Source organism: Cervus canadensis, chromosome 8, assembly GCF_019320065.1.
Source record: "Cervus canadensis isolate Bull #8, Minnesota chromosome 8, ASM1932006v1, whole genome shotgun sequence".
In the NCBI taxonomy this organism is placed as follows: domain Eukaryota; kingdom Metazoa; phylum Chordata; class Mammalia; order Artiodactyla; family Cervidae; genus Cervus; species Cervus canadensis.
Window position 1 is genome coordinate 19899454 of NC_057393.1, and position 20612 is coordinate 19920065.

At 36.4% G+C, this 20612-nt stretch overlaps 1 protein-coding gene across 3 annotated transcripts in view; it reads right to left on the minus strand.

Moving 5' to 3' along the window:
• Nucleotides 1-20612, minus strand: part of SHOC2 (SHOC2 leucine rich repeat scaffold protein) — an 80897-nt gene that overhangs the window by 17787 nt on the left and 42498 nt on the right. For all 3 annotated transcript variants that reach the window (XM_043475449.1, XM_043475448.1, XM_043475450.1), the window contains exon 3: nt 10077-10214. In XM_043475449.1, the coding sequence (XP_043331384.1) occupies nt 10077-10214 (138 nt within the window). The remainder of the gene's footprint in view (nt 1-10076; nt 10215-20612) is intronic.

A 20612-nucleotide genomic window follows, 5' to 3' on the forward strand; every position in this document is an offset into this window, starting at 1 on the left:
TGGCCACATGGCCACATGCTGTTTTCATCATACACTGGCATTTTACTTATCGTCTACGCTGTCGATTGTTTCATGGATTAGTTACTTCCCCCAATAGACTGACCATCCTTCAAGTAAGGGAGCTTGCTATGCATTTCTACTGAAATTTGCACAGAATTTCAGTGCAAAGCACACACCAGGCCTTCATTCATGCTTTCTTATTAATTAAAGACACTAAAATATTTCACGATTTGTCCTCCTTTCCATTAGGAACAAGATGCAAAAACTCAAAATTATATGAGAGACTCATTAAAAGCTTTTTTCTTTGATCCATTCTCAACTTATAAAATAGCATGTCTGCAAAACACAGATGTTAACTGGACATGATTTTAAAATACAGAACAGATTTGCCTGGTCTACCAGACTAAAAATTAGTTCTTCTAAAAATATTCACTTTAATTTTTCCTGGGATACCCAATGACTAAGCAGCCCATTTTTAGATATCAGAGAATGAACTAACCATTGCACTCCTCTTATCCCACCAAATAAATTTTCAATTACAAAATATGTAACTTACTTTATCCCCCAGAAAACCATGGTGTGTAATCCAATATGTACCTATTGAGATCCTTCTCTAAGTTTTTACTTATACATATACAAATACAGGATTTTTTAAAATGCTTCTGTGTTTGTCTTTATACAAATGGGATCATTTTGCACACTTTTCCTCCTAAATAACAGGTCATAGAAATATTTTCCTGTTGAGTAAATACAGATATACTTCATTTTATTTAACTATTGTATTCTATGATATGTGTAATCATACCATTGGGTGAACTCCGGGAGTTGGTGATCGACAAGGAGGCCTGGTATGCTGCAGTTCACAGGGTGGCAAAGAGTCAGACACGACTGAGCGACTGAACTGAACTGAACTGAATCATCCCCCAATGGAGAGCATTTGTTTCTAATATTTAAAAAGGAATTCTATAATGAACATCCTAATAGATATGTGTGTACATGTGAAAATATTTCAGATGTATCGAAAGATAGCGATATCTTAAATCTTAACAGACAGTGCCATTAAGCAGTATCAATTTCATTCCCACTAAATTTGAAGGAGAGTCCCCATTAACTCACATCCATTCAAAATGGGGAAGGAGGGAGGGTATCAGTATTTTATTCCTTGCCTATCCCATGCCCATGGCCACAACAAGACTGGTAAAGAGATAGAAATTTTCCCATAAGCAGTGATAATGTCTGAGTACAAAGAATTTCAAAAATCTTCTGATAAAATTTTAATTTGCTATGCCAAGTTGAAGATAAAAAAGGTACTCAATCTTAAAAAAGAAGCAGGAGCAGCTCATCCCCTGTCTCTCCTTCATACCACTGCTTTCCCTATGCAGTAAAGCTGTTCCACGGTAATAAAATGGCTGAAGCATTCACCAAAGGGTCTATGAAATGTCTAAACATTTTTTGTCCAGTGGGACTGAAGAGGATGAATTTTAAAAATTGTACTCTATGAGAATATGCTATTCTGATGAAGCAATTATCATCTGCAAAGGACTTGTCACTTTCTTGAGAGCGTGGTATACTCAGAGTCATCCACATTTTGCCAAAATCCACTACTCCCAGCAAAATAAAAAAGGTAAAAAAAAATTAATGATGAAATATCAACACTCTCTTATGCCAGAAAAAAACAAAACAAAACTTGACACCAGAAGTCTGGCATTTACTGTGATTCACCCCCTGCAGTGGTTTCAACTCTAGCCTCCTTCAGTAAGTGGTTTTAACCACAAAGTAAACTGCAACCTAGAAATCAAGTCATAGCTTGCCTTAATATTGAGCCACTGTGACTAAGAAATAAAATCAATGTTGCTGAGCTTCTGCGGATAAATGGAGGCTGATCACTGTCAATCACTGGCATTTAGCTTTCTAAGTGCTTAACTTTGACAGTAAGTTGCTCTGTGTTCTGAATCTGACAGCTTGCTTTCTTATGCTGTCAGATTTTTAAAGTATAGAAACATTAAATGGCTACGAATTAAAATTAATGCTTTCAATTTCAGCAAAGGAAATCAGCATTTTTAGGTTAATTTAGTGTAACTTTTGAGTAAGACTCTAACTCAAACAGTCTTTATCTTATTTTAACAAAGTAGCAAAAAATCAGTAGAAAAGGCACACAAGTTCTAACAATGAAATGATGTTAAAAGTACAACTTTTTTCCAGAATCATTAAACTGTGAAATTGAAAATAAACTTAAAAGTTACATAAAATGTAAGGCCAGAATCTCTAAAACCCTTAGAGGAAAACACAGACAAGACACTCTGATATAAATATCTGTAATATCCTCTTTGACCACCTCTTAGAGAAATGGAAATAAAACAAAAACAAGTGGGACCTAGTTAAACTTAAAAGCTTTTGCATAACAAAGAAAAGTATAACCAAGATGAAAAGACAACCCTCAGAATGGGAGAAAATAATAATAAATGAAACAACTAACAAAGGATTAATCTCCAAAATATACAAGCAGTTCGTGCAGCCCTATGCCAGAAAAGCAAAGAACCCAATCAAAAAGTAGGCAGAAGACCTAAGCACACATTTCTCCAACGAAGATATACAGATGGCCAACCAACACAAGAAAAGATGCTCTACACTGCTCATTATTAGAGAAATTCAAATCAAAACTACAATGAGGTGTTACCTTACACTCGTCAGAATGGTCATCAAAAAAATCTACAAACAGTGGAGAGGGAGGCGAGAAGGGAGATAGGGATGGGGAACACATGTAAATCCATGGCTGATTCATGTCAATGTATGGCAAAAACCACTACAATATTGTAAAGTAATTAGCCTCCAACTAACTAAAAAAAAAAAAAAAACAATAAATACTGGAGAAGGTGTGGAGAAAAGGGAACCCTCTTGCACTGTTGGTGGGAATGTAAACTGATATAGTCACTATGGAGAACAGTGTGGATATTTCTTAAAATACTAGCAATAAAACTACCATATGACCCAGAAACTCCAACTGGGCATATACACTGAGAAAATCATAACTGAAAAAGACACATATATCTCAATGTTCGCTGCAGCACTATTTTATAATAACTAGGACATGGAAGCAACCTAGATTCACTGACAAACGAATGGATAAATGACAAATGAAAAGGAATACTACTTAGACATAAAAAGACAAGTACTTGAGTCAGTTCTAGTGAGGTGGATGAACCTAGAGTATGCAGAGTGAAGTAAGTCAGAGAAAAACAAATTATAGTATATTAACACATACATATATGGAATCTAGAAAAATAGTACCAATAAACATATTTGTAGGGCAGGAATAGAGACGCAGACATAGAGAACAGACTTTGGACACAAAAGGGTAAGGAGAAGGTGGGCTGAACTGAGAGAGTAGCACTGAAACATATACCTTACCACATGTAAAAGAGATAACTAACAGGAAGTTGTTGTGTAACAGGGAGTTAAACGTTGTACTCTGTGACAACCTAGAGGGGTGGGATGGGGTGGGAGTTCAAGAGGGAAGGGATATATGCATATTTATGGCTAAGTCATGTTGTTATGTGGTAAAAGCCAACACAATAGTGTAAAGCAATTATCCTCCAATTAAAAATAAACATTAAAAAACATTCTTAAAAGTCAAAAACTCAAAAGAATGCCACCATTAAAAAGAAAACTAGTAAAGTTGCTACATGTAAGTAGAACTGTAATTACCTAAAATCAATCACTAAAACTCTATTTGTTGATATAATAATTACTGTAACATTTCTTCAGAGCCCAGTGTAACAAAAGGCCTCTGTGAATTATTCTGTGTTCTAGCCTTGAAGACAAGGTCTTCTTGTATATTTCTCTCACTCTGAAAACAAACAGAAAATAAAAAATTTTTCCTATTTCAGACCCTCCTCTCCCTGATTTCATAAAACCACTAGAGACCTCAGAAGGCTTTAAGACTCTAAATATGTTTTTGAGCACTCTTTACTTAACCGCAATCAGCTGTGCCCCTCTCCCCAGTTCCTTCTGCCTCTTCTCCACAGCCCGAGTTGTCAGTGATCTTGGTACTGCTCTGCCTGCAAGTAAATGGCATTGCTTATTGCCAAAGAGTGATAACTACTCAAGGAGTATTTATATGTTAAGCAAAAAAGAGAGTTAAAAATATCTAGATCTACTTGCGAGGGGGGGGGCGGGGGGAAAGAGGCAAATAATTAAAGTGATTTTTGGAAAAGTGACTGTAAGGTGTTAAAGATTTGATTTTCAATTGTGAATTCAGTGCAAGTTTCTTTTTGGTCCAGGGAAAAGAGAACAGGGCAACTCCTGTGGGACTAGCATCAACTCTCCAAGACAGGTGTTGGGTTTTTTGTTTGTTTTTCATTTTAAGTTATACTTCTCAAGTAGTAAACCAGGGGGGTGGGGGGGAAGGAAAGTGTCAGAATTATACTTCAGCTAAGTTTGTCACTGATGGTTTGGGGTGAATTGCTCTTCTCCAATAGATGAGAGAGAGAATCTCAAAGGTCAATTATGACTGTTGAGATTTGTAACAGATCAAGACCTGCATATTCAGATTTCTCATCAAATCTCAACCTTCTGCAGTACAATCAAAATATGGGGGGTGAGAGGGATGGAGGAAGGCAAAGAACTATCTTAATAAACATGGTATATGATAAATGACTATAATACTATAAAAATTTTCAACAAGCAATACTTAACTTGCTTTGCTATTACTTGGGATAACACCTGTATTTAGTTTGCTGACAACTATCAAAGCCAATTTATATTTATTATAAAATTTTATAAATGAGACACATAAATTTTTATTATCATTAATGTTTCAGTTCTTATTGATTTCCAATACACATTTGTAAGCTGCCCATGTAGAGTGTCTTAGAAGTGAGGCACTTGTGTTATTCTAACATGTCAATTACTCAAGATTAACAATGAAGTCAAATGTTTTCATATTAACAAGCACACTTGAAATATAGAAGAATTACTTCTGATAGAAAACAGAAATGCAAAATTAAGAAAGCCAGGAGAAAGAATACATGGAGAAGCTATCCTCTGTCAGAGGAAGTGAATCCAAAGGACCCGAGTTACTAACTGGATGATTTTATCATCCTCTACAACCTATGCTTTCTCTATTTGCCAACACTATTTATTTTAGTACTTTGTAACTGCACCCCCCTCCCCTTTGATTGTTATTGAGCAAGATGGGGAAACCAACACGTGCATAAAATATTAAATAACGAAATACTGTTAGAATATTTGAGGGTAATAACAGGACCCTATAGGGCCTTTCTGGAACAGACCCTCCCCCAAATCCTCTGCCAAAGTACCCAGATAATAGTATCTGATGCACATTTCCTGAGTTGTTTCACAAATGCTAAGTTGGAGAAGACTCTTGAGAGTCCCTTGGACAGCAAGGAGATCAAAGCAGTCCATCCTAAAGGAAATCAGTCCTGAATATTCATTGGAAAGCTGAAACCCCAATACTTTGGCCACCTGATGTGAAGAACTGACTCCGTGGAAAAGATCCTGATGCTGGGAAAGACTGACGGCAGGAGGAGAAGGGGACGACAGAGGATGAGATGGTTGGATGGCATCACCGACTCAATGGACATGAGTTTGAGCAAGTTTTGGGAGTTGATGATGGAAAGGGAAGCCTGGCATGCTGCAGTCCATGGGGTCGCAAAGAGTCAGACATGACTGAACAACTGAACTGAACTGAAGAACAGGACTGATTGATAACCATGCCCTTTATAGAACTCTATATATCCATTTGATTAGTTCAAAGAGTAGAGGAAATTTATGTGCATATTTAGGAAAAAAAGTTATAAGCAGAGAAACTGAGAAGTACAAAGACCTTGAGGCTAGAACTTGCCTGATGTGCTCAAGGAACAATAAAATATCTGCATCTATAGTATCTTAGGAAATACACAATTTAGCGTCAATGAGAGGGATAAGGCCATAACTTTATAACATTTCAAGCATCTTTAATTTCAGTTGCCCTGATTTGCCAGAGTAAACAACCTTTACTTTTCTAAGACTGAGAAGCCTTTAATTTTATAAAAGAAGCCTCTTTTTAAGATGCGTTTATGTGTCATTCACTGAAAAGTGATCATGTTAAAATGCATTGTTCTCTTTTCTCCTTTACTATCAAAATCAGTTTCTTGTTTAAAATAAGCAAACTTACATATTTCAACATAAGAACATACAACAAAGTAAACACGTCAATAGGTGATTTATACTGAAGTAAAAATTAAACCTTTATTACTGAACTGGTTCAGAGTATTCCAAGGAAATGGGAACCTGAAAGATTAACACTTAGAAATATAATAGAGTTCTTGAACTTTAGAAATAAATAACCCTCTGGGTGTCCAGGGACAAAGATTAAGTCATTATAATGAGAAAAAAACAATTAGACCAGCCTCATACTGTTGCATATTCAATTGTAGAAGACTAAAAGAGCTACCTTTTAGGTCTCCTGAGACGCTCAAGGAAAGAAGTTGAACCCAATGATTTTTATATCCATCAAAGAGTTCTTTAAATATAAAGGTTACAAACATACAAAAACTAGAAAACTACTGTTAATAAGTCTTTCCTGGTGGTTCAGATGGTAAAGCGTCTGCCTACAATGAGGGAGACCCTGGTTTGATCCCTGGTCGGGAAGATCCCCTGGAGAAGGAAATGGCAACCCACTCCAGTACTCTTGCCTGGAAAATCCCATGGATGGAGGAGCCTGGTAGGCTACAGTCCATGGGGTTGCAAAGAGTCGGACAGGATTGAGAGACTTCACTTTCACTGTTCACGAACGATTTCTGAGAAAACTACTCTAAGACTGACTTTAACCAACCAAGAAATAACTTGAACAACTATGGCAACAGCACTGTTGGTGAACAATTAAGACTAAACTAGAGACTGGCTTAACAAGATATACCATAAATGTTGCATGTCCTAACAATATAACTAATAAAAATTGGGAGGAAAAAAATGACCAAAAAGGGCTAGTAGTAGAATAAATTCACTGATTGCCTCATCCACATTACTCTACTCAACAAAAATAGAATGCATATTCAATTGCACATGGAATACTTATCAAGATAGACCATACACTGAGCCATAAAATAAGTCTCGATATATTTAAATGATTCAAGTCACACAAAGTATGTTCTCAACCACAATGAAATTAGAAATCAGTAACAGAAAGACCCCTGGAAAACTGTTAGATGTTGGGAACTAAATAACAAACTGTTCAGTAACACATAGATCGCAGAAAACAAAAGGGCAAATTAGAAAGCATTTTGGACAAAACAAAAAATAAAACAGAACATGTCAATTTGTGGGATGTTGTTAGTGGTATGTAAGGGAAAATTTTATAGCACTAAATGGCTGGGAAAGATTGAGGGCGGGAGGAGAAGAGGACGACAGAGGATGAGATGATCGGATGGCATCACTGACTCAAAGGACATGAATTTGAGTTAACTGGGAGTTGGTGATGCACAGGGGGGCCTGCCATGGTGCAGTCCATGGGGTAGCAAAGAGTCGGACATGACTGAGCAACTGAACTGAACTGAACTGACTCTATGAGAAGAGAAGAAAGGTCTTAAATCAATAATCTCAATCTTCCACTATAAGAAACTAGAAAAAGGACAAATAAAATCAAAGTAAGCAGACAAACAGGAATGAGAAAGGTCAAAGTGGAAATCAATGAAATAAAAACCAAGGGAAAAATACAGTAAAATCAATACTTTGAGACAATCAATAAAACTGATAAAATTAATAAACCTTTAGCCAGACTGGGAAAAGAGAGAGGATATAAATTGCCAATATCAGAAAAGAGAGAAATGGCATTACCACAGATTCTATAGATACTGAAATTATTAATAAGCAAATGTTATGAACAATTTTATCCCCATTAAATGTGACAACTTAAATGAAATGAACACATTCTATGAAAGACACAAATGATCAAGTTTTCTCAAGAAGAAACTGATAATCTAAATTGCCCAATGTCTATCAAAAGAATTGAGATTATTTTAAAAAAACATTCTAACAAAGAAAAATCCTGACTAGGTGGCTGCATCAATGAACTTTATCAAATATTAAAGGAAGAAATATGACAATTTTATACAAACTTTTCCAAAAATTGAAGAGTAGGGAAAACTTTCCAACTTACTATATATAGTCAGCATTACTTTGAAACTGAAACTAGACAAAGGTTTTATAACATTACATATGAATATACTGTTTATTATTATTGCTGCTTAGTTGCTAAACCATGATCAACTCTTTGCAACCCCATGGACTGTAGTTCCCCAGGCTTCCCTGTCCACTGGACTTCCCATTTAAGAATACTGGAGTGGGTTGCCATTTCCTTCTCCAGGGGATCTTCCCGACCCAGGGATCAAACTTCTGTCTCCTGCACAGACAGGTGGATTCTTTACTGCTGAGCCACCAGGGAAGCCCATATTGTTTATTAAAAATTAGTAAACAATTTTTAAAACTCCTACCAGAATGTATCTTTTTTCATTATTTCATCTTGGTAAGAAATTTCAATCTTATTATCTGGGTTTTTTGTCAAGTTTAGGGAAATATTATTAAATTATATTTTATAGCTTCATTGTCTTACCTCTATTCTCTTTCTAGAACTTCTAGTCCTGTCTCCCATGACTTTTTTCATTTATTTTGTGTTTTTCTGTCTTTTTGTTCTAGACTCTAGGGGACAAGAATCAGAAAGATACAGGTTCTAATGGCTAGCTATTACAACCTGAAAAAGTCTCAGCTTAACTTTTCTGTGAATAGTTGTTATGTAACCAGACAGTCTACTGTAACATTAAAAAAAATTCCGTTACAATTGCTTCTGCTTCAAGTAATGAAGCAGAAGGTAATTCAAGCAAACCCCCCCACTGCAGAAAACTAAGAACACTTCTAAAACAAAAATCAGAAAACGAGTATGATAATGACTAGCAGCAACCAGGCTGGAAGCCAGCTGGGAACCCAGAAACAAGCAAAGCACAGGAGATTTTTGTCCTAAGAGTGCTCTCTTAAATAGAAGATGTAACTGAAAGGTGAAGGTATGATTTGCCAAGAGTCAAAATCTACGGCCTGTCAAGGGTGAGGAGTCTAGTAATCAGCATCAGCTAGGACCCTACAGGGCTGCACCCTAGTATGAGGGGTGAAATCAGAATTAAAACGGCCCTCCAATTACTCTGCAGTTTGCCTCTGAATCACTTGAGAGGACCAGAAAAATCACAACCCTTAGAACACGGATGGATTAAAGTGGTCTCTCTAGGTACCTGAGAGAAGCAAATAAAAATTCTTCTGGAGAAAGATAACATTATCATAGGCCTCATGCAATTTAGTAATAGAACCTTATAAATATTCATTACTAAATTAACAAACTAAGTACAGGGTAATTTTTTTTAAATAAACCTAATAGTTTCCTCACACCACAGCGATAACTAAAAGCATCCAAAATTTTTAAAACTCCCTTTACTGTTTGTATAAGTTTGGGGGCATTCAGAAATATAAACAAGAATTTATAAATATGGAACACATCAACTTTCTGTAGTTTGACTATGTCTTCAAAACACATTATGCATTTTGAGACATCTTCTCTTTTAATCCCTCGATATTACAGATGAGCAAACTTTAAAATGTACTTGCCATGTTTTAAAAACTAAACAGCAATGATTTTATTTTTCAGTGTGGTCTATTTTAGCATAGAAGGGACCACACCCTATACAAGAGCATGCAACATTTCTGAAATAAGCAAAAACAAAAAATGTACCCATTCTGCAATTTAAGCACAGAGTTATAGAACATATACACATTATTCAATATTCTATCTTCTTTACAATTTAACTGAGCTCATTTTCCTTTCCTAGAAATGGAAATAAAAAATGATTTTAAAATACTATCTTTCAAGCCTCCAACTAATAAAAATAAATGAAAAATAAAATAAAATACTATCTTTCAGAAGTTTTACCACTTCAACAATGCTGAATTTTAATCTTTTAACTTTATTACTGAAATAGGTTTTAATGTCCGAGTAGCTATAAATGATTAACAGTATCTTCTTTCTCTTTTCATACCAATAGTATCTGGGAGGTCTAACAATTCATTGTGCTGCAAGTCAAGGTTGGTTATCTGAGTGCAGTTTCCAATCTCCTTTGGAAGGTGTTCAAGTTGATTGTGAGCTACATCCAGCGTAATGAGGTTACATAATTCACCTGTAAATTGATCGACATAAAAATGTAAGAATTTCTGAGAAATAAAACATTTTATATCATAACTATACTTTTTCTCACAAAGTAAAAGTTAAACAAAATCTGAAACTCTTGTTTGAAAATGACATCTTACAAATACTGAACTATGTTGTACAACTGAAGCTAATATATGGTTTTATGTCAATTATACCTAAAGAAAAAAAGAAAATGACATCTGATAATATTAACATGTTGACTGTAAATCATTATCAACCAATATTATATATTTTTAATTAACTAATTTAACCACATTTACATTTGTACATTCTATACTTCAAAAAGAGCTTACTAATTTTTAAATCAAATTCAACACAATAATGTCAGATAGATCTTAATTTGAGGGTCACCTTACCTCAAAATATATATGCTTTCAAATAAGCATGTGTTCTGGTGTTATACAAATATGTAAAGTGAGAGTTATAAATCAAAAACTGCTTCTCAATTTAATATTACTCCAAAAGGATACAAAATAAGGTATTTTTCTCCTCATTCTGTTTGAAAGGACTGTACTGGCAATTTAGATTATTCTTAAGTGTTTTTCTGTCTTCAAAAACTTATTTATAAAAGCTAGATTGGCTCTCTCATGATTTTTCCTTTTTTGGGGGGGCAGGGAGAAGTTGGAAGCAAGAAAGAGAAGTAAATAACGTGCATAAAACTGAAAAATGGGTGTAGGGCATATTACTGTCACATCCTAAGCAACAAAGAGAAAACAGATTAACTGGATTTCAAAATTGAAAACTTATGTGTATAAAAGACCCTATCAGGAGAATGAAAAGGCAACCCACAGAATAAGGGGAAATATTGACAAATCATATATCTGGGAAGGGATTAACAGCCCAAATGTATAAAGAGCTTCCATAATTCAACAGCAACCAAAAAAAAAAATTTTTAAGTGGGTAAAGAACCTGAATATTTTTCCAAAGATATGCAAATGGACAATAAACACATGAAAGATGCTCAACATCACTAATCATTAAAAAATGTAAATCAATTAGATAAGATACTGCTTTATACCCTTGAAGATGGCTGTGAACAAAAGGAAACAACAAAACAAAACAAATGTTGGCAAGGATATGGACAAACTGGAATCCCTGTGCTTTACCTCCAGGAGTCCCACTGTAGGTTCTCAGAGTGAAGATAAAAGCCCCCTCCTATTCTCACCTAGGCATATCATATTCAAAATCATATACAGAAAATCAAAGATAAAATTCTGAAGGGAGACTGAGGCGGGGGAAGAACTTTACCTATATAGGAACAAGGTAAACACACTGGACTTCTCTTCAGTAATAATGCAGGCAAGAAGAGAATGGAATGGAATACTTATTAAGTGTTGAGAGAAAGAAAAAAAATCACCAACCTGAAAGTTTGTATCCAATGAAATTATCCTTCAAAGTAAAGGAGAAGTAAAGACCTTCTCAGATAAACAGAAATGAGGGAATTTGTCACCAGTGGACCTGTCTTTCAAGAAATATTAAAATAAGTTCTTCAGAAAGAAGGAAAATGATGTAAGTCAGAAACCTAGCTCTACATAGAGAAAGGAACAATAGAGAAGGAATAAGATAAAATAAAATCTTTTATTTTCTTACTCTTAATTGATCTAACAGATAACAGTTTGTTCAAAGTATGAAGAGCAACAATATACTGGGTAACTATAGATTAAGGGTGGATGAAATGAATGACAGCAGTGTTGTGAGGGACAGGAGGGAAGAGCTGGGAATCTTCTGTTGTAAGCCACCACACTGAGTGCTAGAGTGTTATCTGAAGGTGGACTTATATTAGCTGTAAATTTATGCCACAAACTCCAGGGCAATCACAAACATACATACATACAAACAAAAAAGAGTAATACAAGTATACATGATATGCTAAGGAGAGAGACAATGAACTAATACAAAATGCTCAATTAAACCCAGATAATGCAGAAAAACGATGAAAGACAAAGAAAAATAAAAAATAGAGAACAAGATATAGAAAACAGTTCCAAATGTGGTTGATATCAACCCAACTAAATCAATAAACACTTTAAATATGACAGCGAATGAAACAAATAAAAGACAGAGACCATCAGAGTGGACTTAAGAAACAAGACCCTGCCCCCCCCACCCCCAAATAGTATAGTCTTTTAAAAACCTATTTTACAGACACAGGTGGATTAAGAATAAAAGGATGGAGAAATACAATGCTAATGTTAATTAAAAGAAAGCTGAAATATTTACACAGATTTCAGACAAAGCCAACTTCAAAGCAAGGAAGATTATCACAGATATAGAAAGCATTACATAATGATAAACCGAACAATTCTCTAATAAAAGCCTTCAAGTGTAAGCAGCTGTTTATCTCCTCCACATATTGTGTAGTACCTAGTACATAGCACCATGTTAACTGAAAGAATAAATGATAACTGGGGAAAATAAAATTTGGATGCTAATACTCGTCATGCCAGAAGTAACAAATGTTTTCTGTATTTGCCACAACTTTTCTAATACTCAAAGTTGTTTCAACTCCTATGAAAGTAACTCTCACTACTTTAAAGGAAGATGCATAAATTCAAGTATATAAGAGTCCCAGCATGTAAATAAAGCAAGTTGAGAGGAGACTATGGCTAACTATAGCCTATATGAAACAGATATGATTCAACTCAGCTCAATTACTGCTATATTACAGGACTCCTAAAACTCAATACTGAAATATTTTAGACCAGATAATTCTTTGCTATAGAAAGGTGTCCCATGCATAAGCAGCATCCCTGGTCTTTTTAGCCAAAAGATGCCAAGAGCAACTCCCCACCAAGTCATGACAATCATCCAGACATTAACAAATGTCCTTTGTTGTTTAACATCGCCAAAACTGTCCCTGATTATCACTGCAATGTTGGGATGAGAAAGCTCAAATACTGTCCAATCCTTACACTTTTGGAAAAAAAACCTGGAAATTTATATTTTGATATAAAATCTAATGTTCAAATACTAACAACTAATTTTTAGGTTAAAGTGTTATCAAACATAACTGTGGGCTTATTTTTTTTTTTTCAGTGTTCAGGATGCCAGTTTGATACCCATGAACACATAAACAGATGAATTACCAGTATCTTAGGACAGGAACTTACATATGACTACCTAACATTAAACTAAAAAATAAGTGTTTTTAAAATGCAGAATTACTTTGATTCAAATTAAATCTTTTATGTAAATCACCATCCATATGATAACTGAATTATTTTGAGCATGTATTCTCTCCAGAAAATCATCCTCTAATAATACAACACTCTGCAACATCAGGAAATTATGTTAACACTGATACATTAAGAAGAGTGTCATCGACTAATACTTCTTTCTCACAATCTAGTAATTATGGTTTTGAAAATGCTTAAAACTCAGGAAATGTGATTTAATTTCTTAACAGCATCAGCACACAAAAATAACCTGATTTTTAAGTTTGATCTGTTAGTCCATGAACTACAATAAACTCATGAGTATATTATATATATTGCTGAGTTAAATTTGAAACTTATTTTTAGATTTTCTGCAAAACCCATGTATACATTTTAAAAGATAAGACAAACATTTTCTCTTAGGAACTTTGAATTTTCTTCAGTCCAATGAAAAAGATCTAAAAAACTTCAGGGACATTTATAATTAATAAAAGATAGCTTCCAGGAAAATCTAAAATATTTTCAAAACGAATCCAAAATGTCCTATTAAATGTACAAAACATTTTTAATGTGGAGAGAAAAGAAGTTTAAGATCTCTCTTCTTTAGAGCAACACTCATAACTGCTCAAGCTTTTTTCTTCATATTCAAAATAGTCAGAAACATCTGACAATTCTGAATATATGATAAATTTTGTGCCAGGATAAGAGCTTGCATTACAATTCAGAAAAGACAGGATATTAAATATTGAAGGAGTTCATAAAATACTTTCACACTTTTTATTATTTCTATACTTGGACCAGTTATCTAGTACTTTTAAACATTTATCTCACTATATATGATCCAAATATTACTTTAAAAATATAAGTTCATCTCAGATGGTTCTAAAGAATAATCATCAATGTCTTAACAGTGACTTGTCTCTGGCTAGGTTTAAGAGAGGTTTCTCTTTTCTACTTTATATATTTGTATTTTGTGATTTTTCCATGTTTTTGTACATTTTTTAATCTAAAAAGGAAAATGGGGGGGTGGGGTGGGGGGTGGGGCAGATTCAAGACATAAACATGAGCAGTCTCTCCTACACTGTACATGAAGAGCAGTTTTCAACCAATAAAGAGAAGTTTCCTGGCTGTGGAGCAGACGTACCTTTCAGTGAAAATGAATGCACCATGTTATCATATTGATGACACAGCCATTAATAGGAAGCATTTTATGACTCACATTCCATACTTACTAAGCAATTTTTTAAGTTTGACTTCCTACAGAGAGAACACAGAATTCATTGATCCACCCTACAAATCTTTATTAAGCACCTACTGTGTGCTAGACACTATTCTAGGGATTGAAGATGCAATAGGGAAAAAGAGGGACAAGGCAGGAAAAAAGTTTGCTGCCCTCAGGGAACTTGTATTTTAGTAAGGAAAAATAAACAATATATAATCAAGGTGAGACTTTAAGGAGAAAAGGAAAGATATACCCATATGAATGCAGAGTTTCAAAGAATAGCAAGGAGAGATAAGAAAGTGTTCCTCAGCAATCAATGCAAAGAAATAGAGGAAAACAATAGAATGGGAAAGACTAGAGATCTCTTCAAGAACATTAGAGATACCAAGGGAACATTTCATGCAAAGACAGGCTCAATAAAGAACAGAAATAGTATGGACCTAACAGAAGCAGAAGATATTAAGAAGACGTGGCAGGAATACACAAAAGAATGGTACAAAAAAGAACTTCACAACCCAGATAATCAAGACGGTGTGACCACTCACACTCAGCTAGAGCCAGACATCCTGGAATGAGATGTCAAGTGGGCCTTAGAAGGCACCACTACGAACAAAACTAGTGGAGGAGAAAGCCTCTCAGTACAGCACTCCTGTTCCTCTGTTAAAACTCCTTGTTAATCCAGTGATTTTTTAGGCCAAGGAAATATGTTGTGGTGGTGTTCTGAGTCCATACACCAACAATGAAGGAGACAGATTTGTGTAAAAAAAAAAAAAAAAAAATAGCTAGTGGAGGAGATGGAATTCCAGTTGAGCTATTTCAAATCCTGAAAGATGATGCTGTGAAAGTGCTGTACTCAATATGCCAGCAAATGTGGAAAACTCAGCAGTGGCCACAGGGCTGGAAAAGGTCAGTTTTCATTCCAGTCCCAAAGAAAGGCAATCCCAAAGAATGTTCAAACTACCGCACAATTGCACTCATCTCACACGCTAGTAAAGTAATGCTCAAAATTCTCCAAGCTAGGCTTCAGCAATACATGAACCGTGAACTTCCAGATGTTCAAGCTGGTTTTAGAAAAGGCAGAGGAACCAGAGATCAAATTGCCAACATCCACTGGATCATCAAAAAAGCAAGACAGTTCCAGAAAAACATCTATTTCTGCTTTATTGACTATGCCAAAGCCTTTGACTATGTGGATCACAATAAAGTGTGGAAAATTCTAAAAGAGATGGGAATACCAGACCACCTGACCTGCCTCTTGAGAAACCTGTATGCAGGTCAGGAAGCAAGTTAGAACTGGACATGGAACAACAGACTGGTTCCAAACAGGAAAACGAGTGCCTCAAGGCTGTGTACTGTCACCCTGCTTATTTAACATATGCAGAGTACATCATGAGAAATGCTGGACTGGATGAAGCACAAGCTGGAATCAAGATTGCCAGGAGAAATATCAATAACCTCAGATATGCAGATGACACCATCCTTATGGCAGAAAGTGAAGAACTAAAGAGTCTCTTGATGAAAGTGAGAGTGAAAAAGTTGGATTAAAGCTCAAGATTCAGAAAACTAAGATCATGGCATCCGGTCCCATCACTTCATGGCAAATAGATGGGGAAACAGTAGAAACAGTTGCTGACTTTATTTTTCTGGGCTCCAAAATCACTGCAGATGGTGATTGCAGCCATGAAATGAAAAGACGCTTACTCTTTGGAAGTTATGACCAATCTAGACAGCATATTAAAAAGCAGAGACATTACTTTGCCAACAAAGGTCCATCTAGTCAAGGCTATGGTTTTTCCAGTGGTCATGTATGGATGTGAGAGTTGGACTATAAAAAAGCTGAGCACCGAAGAATTGATCTTTTGAACTGTGGTGTTGGAGAAGACTCTTGAGAGTCCCTTGGATTATAAGGAGATCCAACCAGTCCATCCTAAACATCAGTCCTGGGTGTTCACTGGAAGGCCTGACGTTGAAGCTGAAATGCCAACACTTTGGCCACCTGATGCGAAGAGCTGACTCATTTGAAAAGACCCTGATGCTGGGATGCTGGCAGGAGGAGAAAGTGACGACAGGATGAGATGGTTGGATGGCATCACCAACTCAATGGACATGGGTTTGAGTAAACTCCGGGAGCTGGTGATGGTCAGTGAGGCCTGGCGTGCTGCAGTTCATGGGGTTGCAAAGAGTCGGACACGACTGAGTGACTGAACTGAACTGAGATGTATAAAAGTTATAAAAGAAAAGAAAGCAAGGTAAAAGAATGTGATGGTGGGAAGGAGAGATTAGAGGGATTGACAGTAAGTAGAAAAGGTAACAGAGAAGGCAATGGCAAGCCACTCCAGTACCCTTGCCTGGAGAATCCCATGGACGGAGCCTGGTAGGCTGCAGTCCATGGGGTCGCTACAAGTCGGACACGACTGAAGCAACTTAGCAGCAGCAGCAGAAGAGGAAAATAACCCCAATGGAGTAGCATTTGAATATACACACCTGAATAATGAAGAGGAAAGACAATGGAAATATCTGGGAGAAGCTGAGTGAACAGCAAATACAAAGACCCTGAGGCAAGAAAGGAATTCAAAACACAACAGGAAGCCAACGTGGCTGGAAGGATGAGTAATGAAGAAAGTGATAGATGAAATAGCCCGAAGTCAGATTTATTTAGTCTTGTGGGCTTCAACTTTGACTAAGGAAATAGTGGCGAGGGTACTAAGAGTAGAGTTTTGTTTGTTAGAGCAGTTTCAGGTTTACAGAAAAACTGCAAACTAAGTCCAGAGGTCTCATATACCACCCTCCCCACAGTTTCCACTATTATTAACATCCAACATTGTGCATTACAGTTGATGAACCAACATTTATAGATTATCATTATTAACTAAAAGTCCATATTTTACACTGACATCCATCCACTCTGTGTTGTCCAGTTCTGTAGATTTTGGTAAATGCGTAATAGCATGTACCCATGATTACAGTATCACATATAAGTTTCACTGATCTAAAAATCTTCAGTGCTTCACTACTCATTGATCTGACTCTCCTACTAGGGCCCCTAGCAACTACTGATCTTGTATTTTTGCTTTTTCCAGAATGTTGTATAGTTAGAATCACACAATACACAGCTTTTCCAGGTTAATTTCTTTAATTTAGAAATATGCATTTCTTTTTTTTACCACTGAACAATATTCTATTGTATGGGTATACTACTTTATTATTCACTCATTTATTGAAGGATATCTTTGTTACTTCCAATTTTTAGCAATTATGAATAGACCTGCTAAAAGTATTTTGTGTACAGTTTTTCCATGGACATAAGTTAACTCATTTGGGTAAAGAGAAGCATGACTGATAGACTGTATGATAAGACTGTGTTCAGCTTTGCAAGAAACTGCCACTGTCTTCCAAAGTGGCTGTACCAATTTGCATTCAACAGTAATAAATGAAGTTTGCACAAGTATTTGGTATTGTCCAGCCAAAAACAACAGAATAAATAAAACTGTGGTATATCCACCCTATGGAATATTATATAGTAGTGAAAATTAATAACCTCTAACTACATATACCAATATGATAGCCCAGTGAAGAACTGTAAACCTGTTTCTGTTGTTGTTGTTCAGTCGCTCAGTTGTATCCGACTCTTCGTGACCCCATGGACTAGAGCACACAGGCTTCCCTGTCCTTCACTATCTCCCAGAGTTTGTTCACACTGTCCATTGAGTACATGATGCCATTCAACCATCTCATCCTCTCTCACTCCTTCTGCTCCTGTCCTCGATCTTTCCCAGCATCAGGGCTTTTACCAATGAGTTGGCTCTTCACATCAGATGGTCAAAATACTGGAGCTTCAGTTCAGCATCAGTCCTTCCAATGAATATTCAGGGTTGATTTCCTTTAAGATTGACAGGCTGATCTTGCAGTCCAAGGGACTCTCAAAAATCTTCTCCAGCATCACAATTTGAAAGCATTGATTCTTCGGTACTCAGCCTTCTTTATGGTCCAACTCTCACATTCATACATGACTACTGGCAAAACCATAGTTTTGACTCAGTTCAGTCGTGTCCGACTCTTTGCGACCCCATGGACTGAAGCGCGCCAGGCTTCCCTGTCCATCACCAACTCCCGGAGCTTGCTCAAACTCATAACCATTGAGTCAGTGATGCCATCCAACCATCTCATCCTCTGCTGTCCCCTTCTCCTGCTGCCCTCAGTCGTTCCTAGGATCAGGGTCTTTTCCAATAAGTCAGTTCTTTGCATCAGATGGCCAGAGTATTGGAGCTTCAGCTTCAGTATCAGTCCTTCCAATGAATATTCAGGATTGATTTCCTTTAGGATGGACTGGTTTGATCTCCTTGCAGTCCAAGGGACTCTCAAGAGTCTCCTCCAACACCACAGTTCAAAACCATCAATTCTCCAGCACTCAGCTTTCTATATGGTCCAACTCTCACATCCATACATGACTACTAGAAAAACCATAGCATTGAAAATACAGACCTCTGTTGGGTAGTGTCTCTTCTTTTTAACATGCTGTCTAGGTTGGTCATAGCTTTTCTTCCAAGAAGCAAGCGTCTTTTAATTTCATGGCTGCAGTCACCATCTGCAGTGATTTTGGAGCCCCAAAATATAAAGTCTCACTGTTTCCATTGTTTCCCTATCTATTTGCCATGAAGTGATGGGACCGGATGCCATGATCTTAATTTTTTGAATGGTGAGTTTTAAGGCAGCTTCTACACTCTCCTCTTTCACTTTCATTAAGAGGCTCTTTAGTTCCTCTTCACTTACTGGCATAAGGGTGGTGTCATCTGCGTATCTGAGGTTATTGATATTTCTCCCGGCAATCCTGATTCCAGCTAGCCTGGCATTTCACATGATGTACTCTGCATATAAGTTAAATAAGCAGGGTGACAATATACAGCCTTGATGTACTCCTTTCCCAATTTGGAACCAGTCCATTGTTCCATGTCCAATTCTAACTGTTGCTTCTTGATCTGCATACACATTACTCAGAAGGCAGGTAGGGTGGTCTGGTATTCCCATCTCTTTGAGAATTTTCCACAGTTTGTTGTGATCCACACAGTCAAAGGCTTTACTGTAGTCAATGAAGCAGAAGTAGATGTTTTTCTGTAATTCTTTTGATTTTTCTATGATCCAGGCGATGTTGGTAATTTGATCTCTGATTCCTCTGCCTTTTCTAAACCCAGCTTGAACATCTGGAAGTTCTCGGTTTACCCACTGCTGAAGCCTAGCATGGAGAATTTTGAGCATTATAGTGTGTGAGATGAGTGCAACTGTGTGGTAGTTTGAACATTCTTTGGTATTGCCTTTCTTTGGGATTGGAATGAAAACACTCCTTTTCCAGTTCTTTGGCCACTGCTGAGTTTTCCAAATTTGCTGGCATATTGAGTACAGCATTTTAACAGCATCATCTTTCAGGATCTGAAATAGCTCAACTGGAATTCAATCACCTCCACTAGTTTTGTTCATAGTGATGCTTCCTAAGGCTCTCTTGACTTCACACTCCAGGCTTTAGGTGAGTGATCACACCATTACAGTTACTGGGGTCATGAAGATCTTTTATGTATAGTTCTTCCATGTATTCTTGCCACCTCTTAATATCTTCTGCTTCTGTTAGGTCCATACTGTTTCTATCCTTTATTGTGCCCATCTTTGCATGAAATGTTCCCTTGGTATCTCTGATTTTTCTTGATGAGATCTCTAGACTTTCCCATTCTATTGTTTTCCTCTTATTTCTTTGCACTGCTCACCTAAGAAGGCTTTCTTATCTCTCCTTGCTATTCTTTGGAACTCTGCATTCAGATGGGCATATCTTTCCTCTTCACTTGCCTTTTGCTTCTCTTCCTTTCTCAGCTATTTGTAAGGCCTCCTCAGACAACCATTTTGCCTTTTTGCATTTCCTCTTCTCATGTATGGTTTTGATCACTGCGTCCTATACTATGTCACAAACCTCCGTCCATAGTTCTTCAGACATTCTGTCAAATCT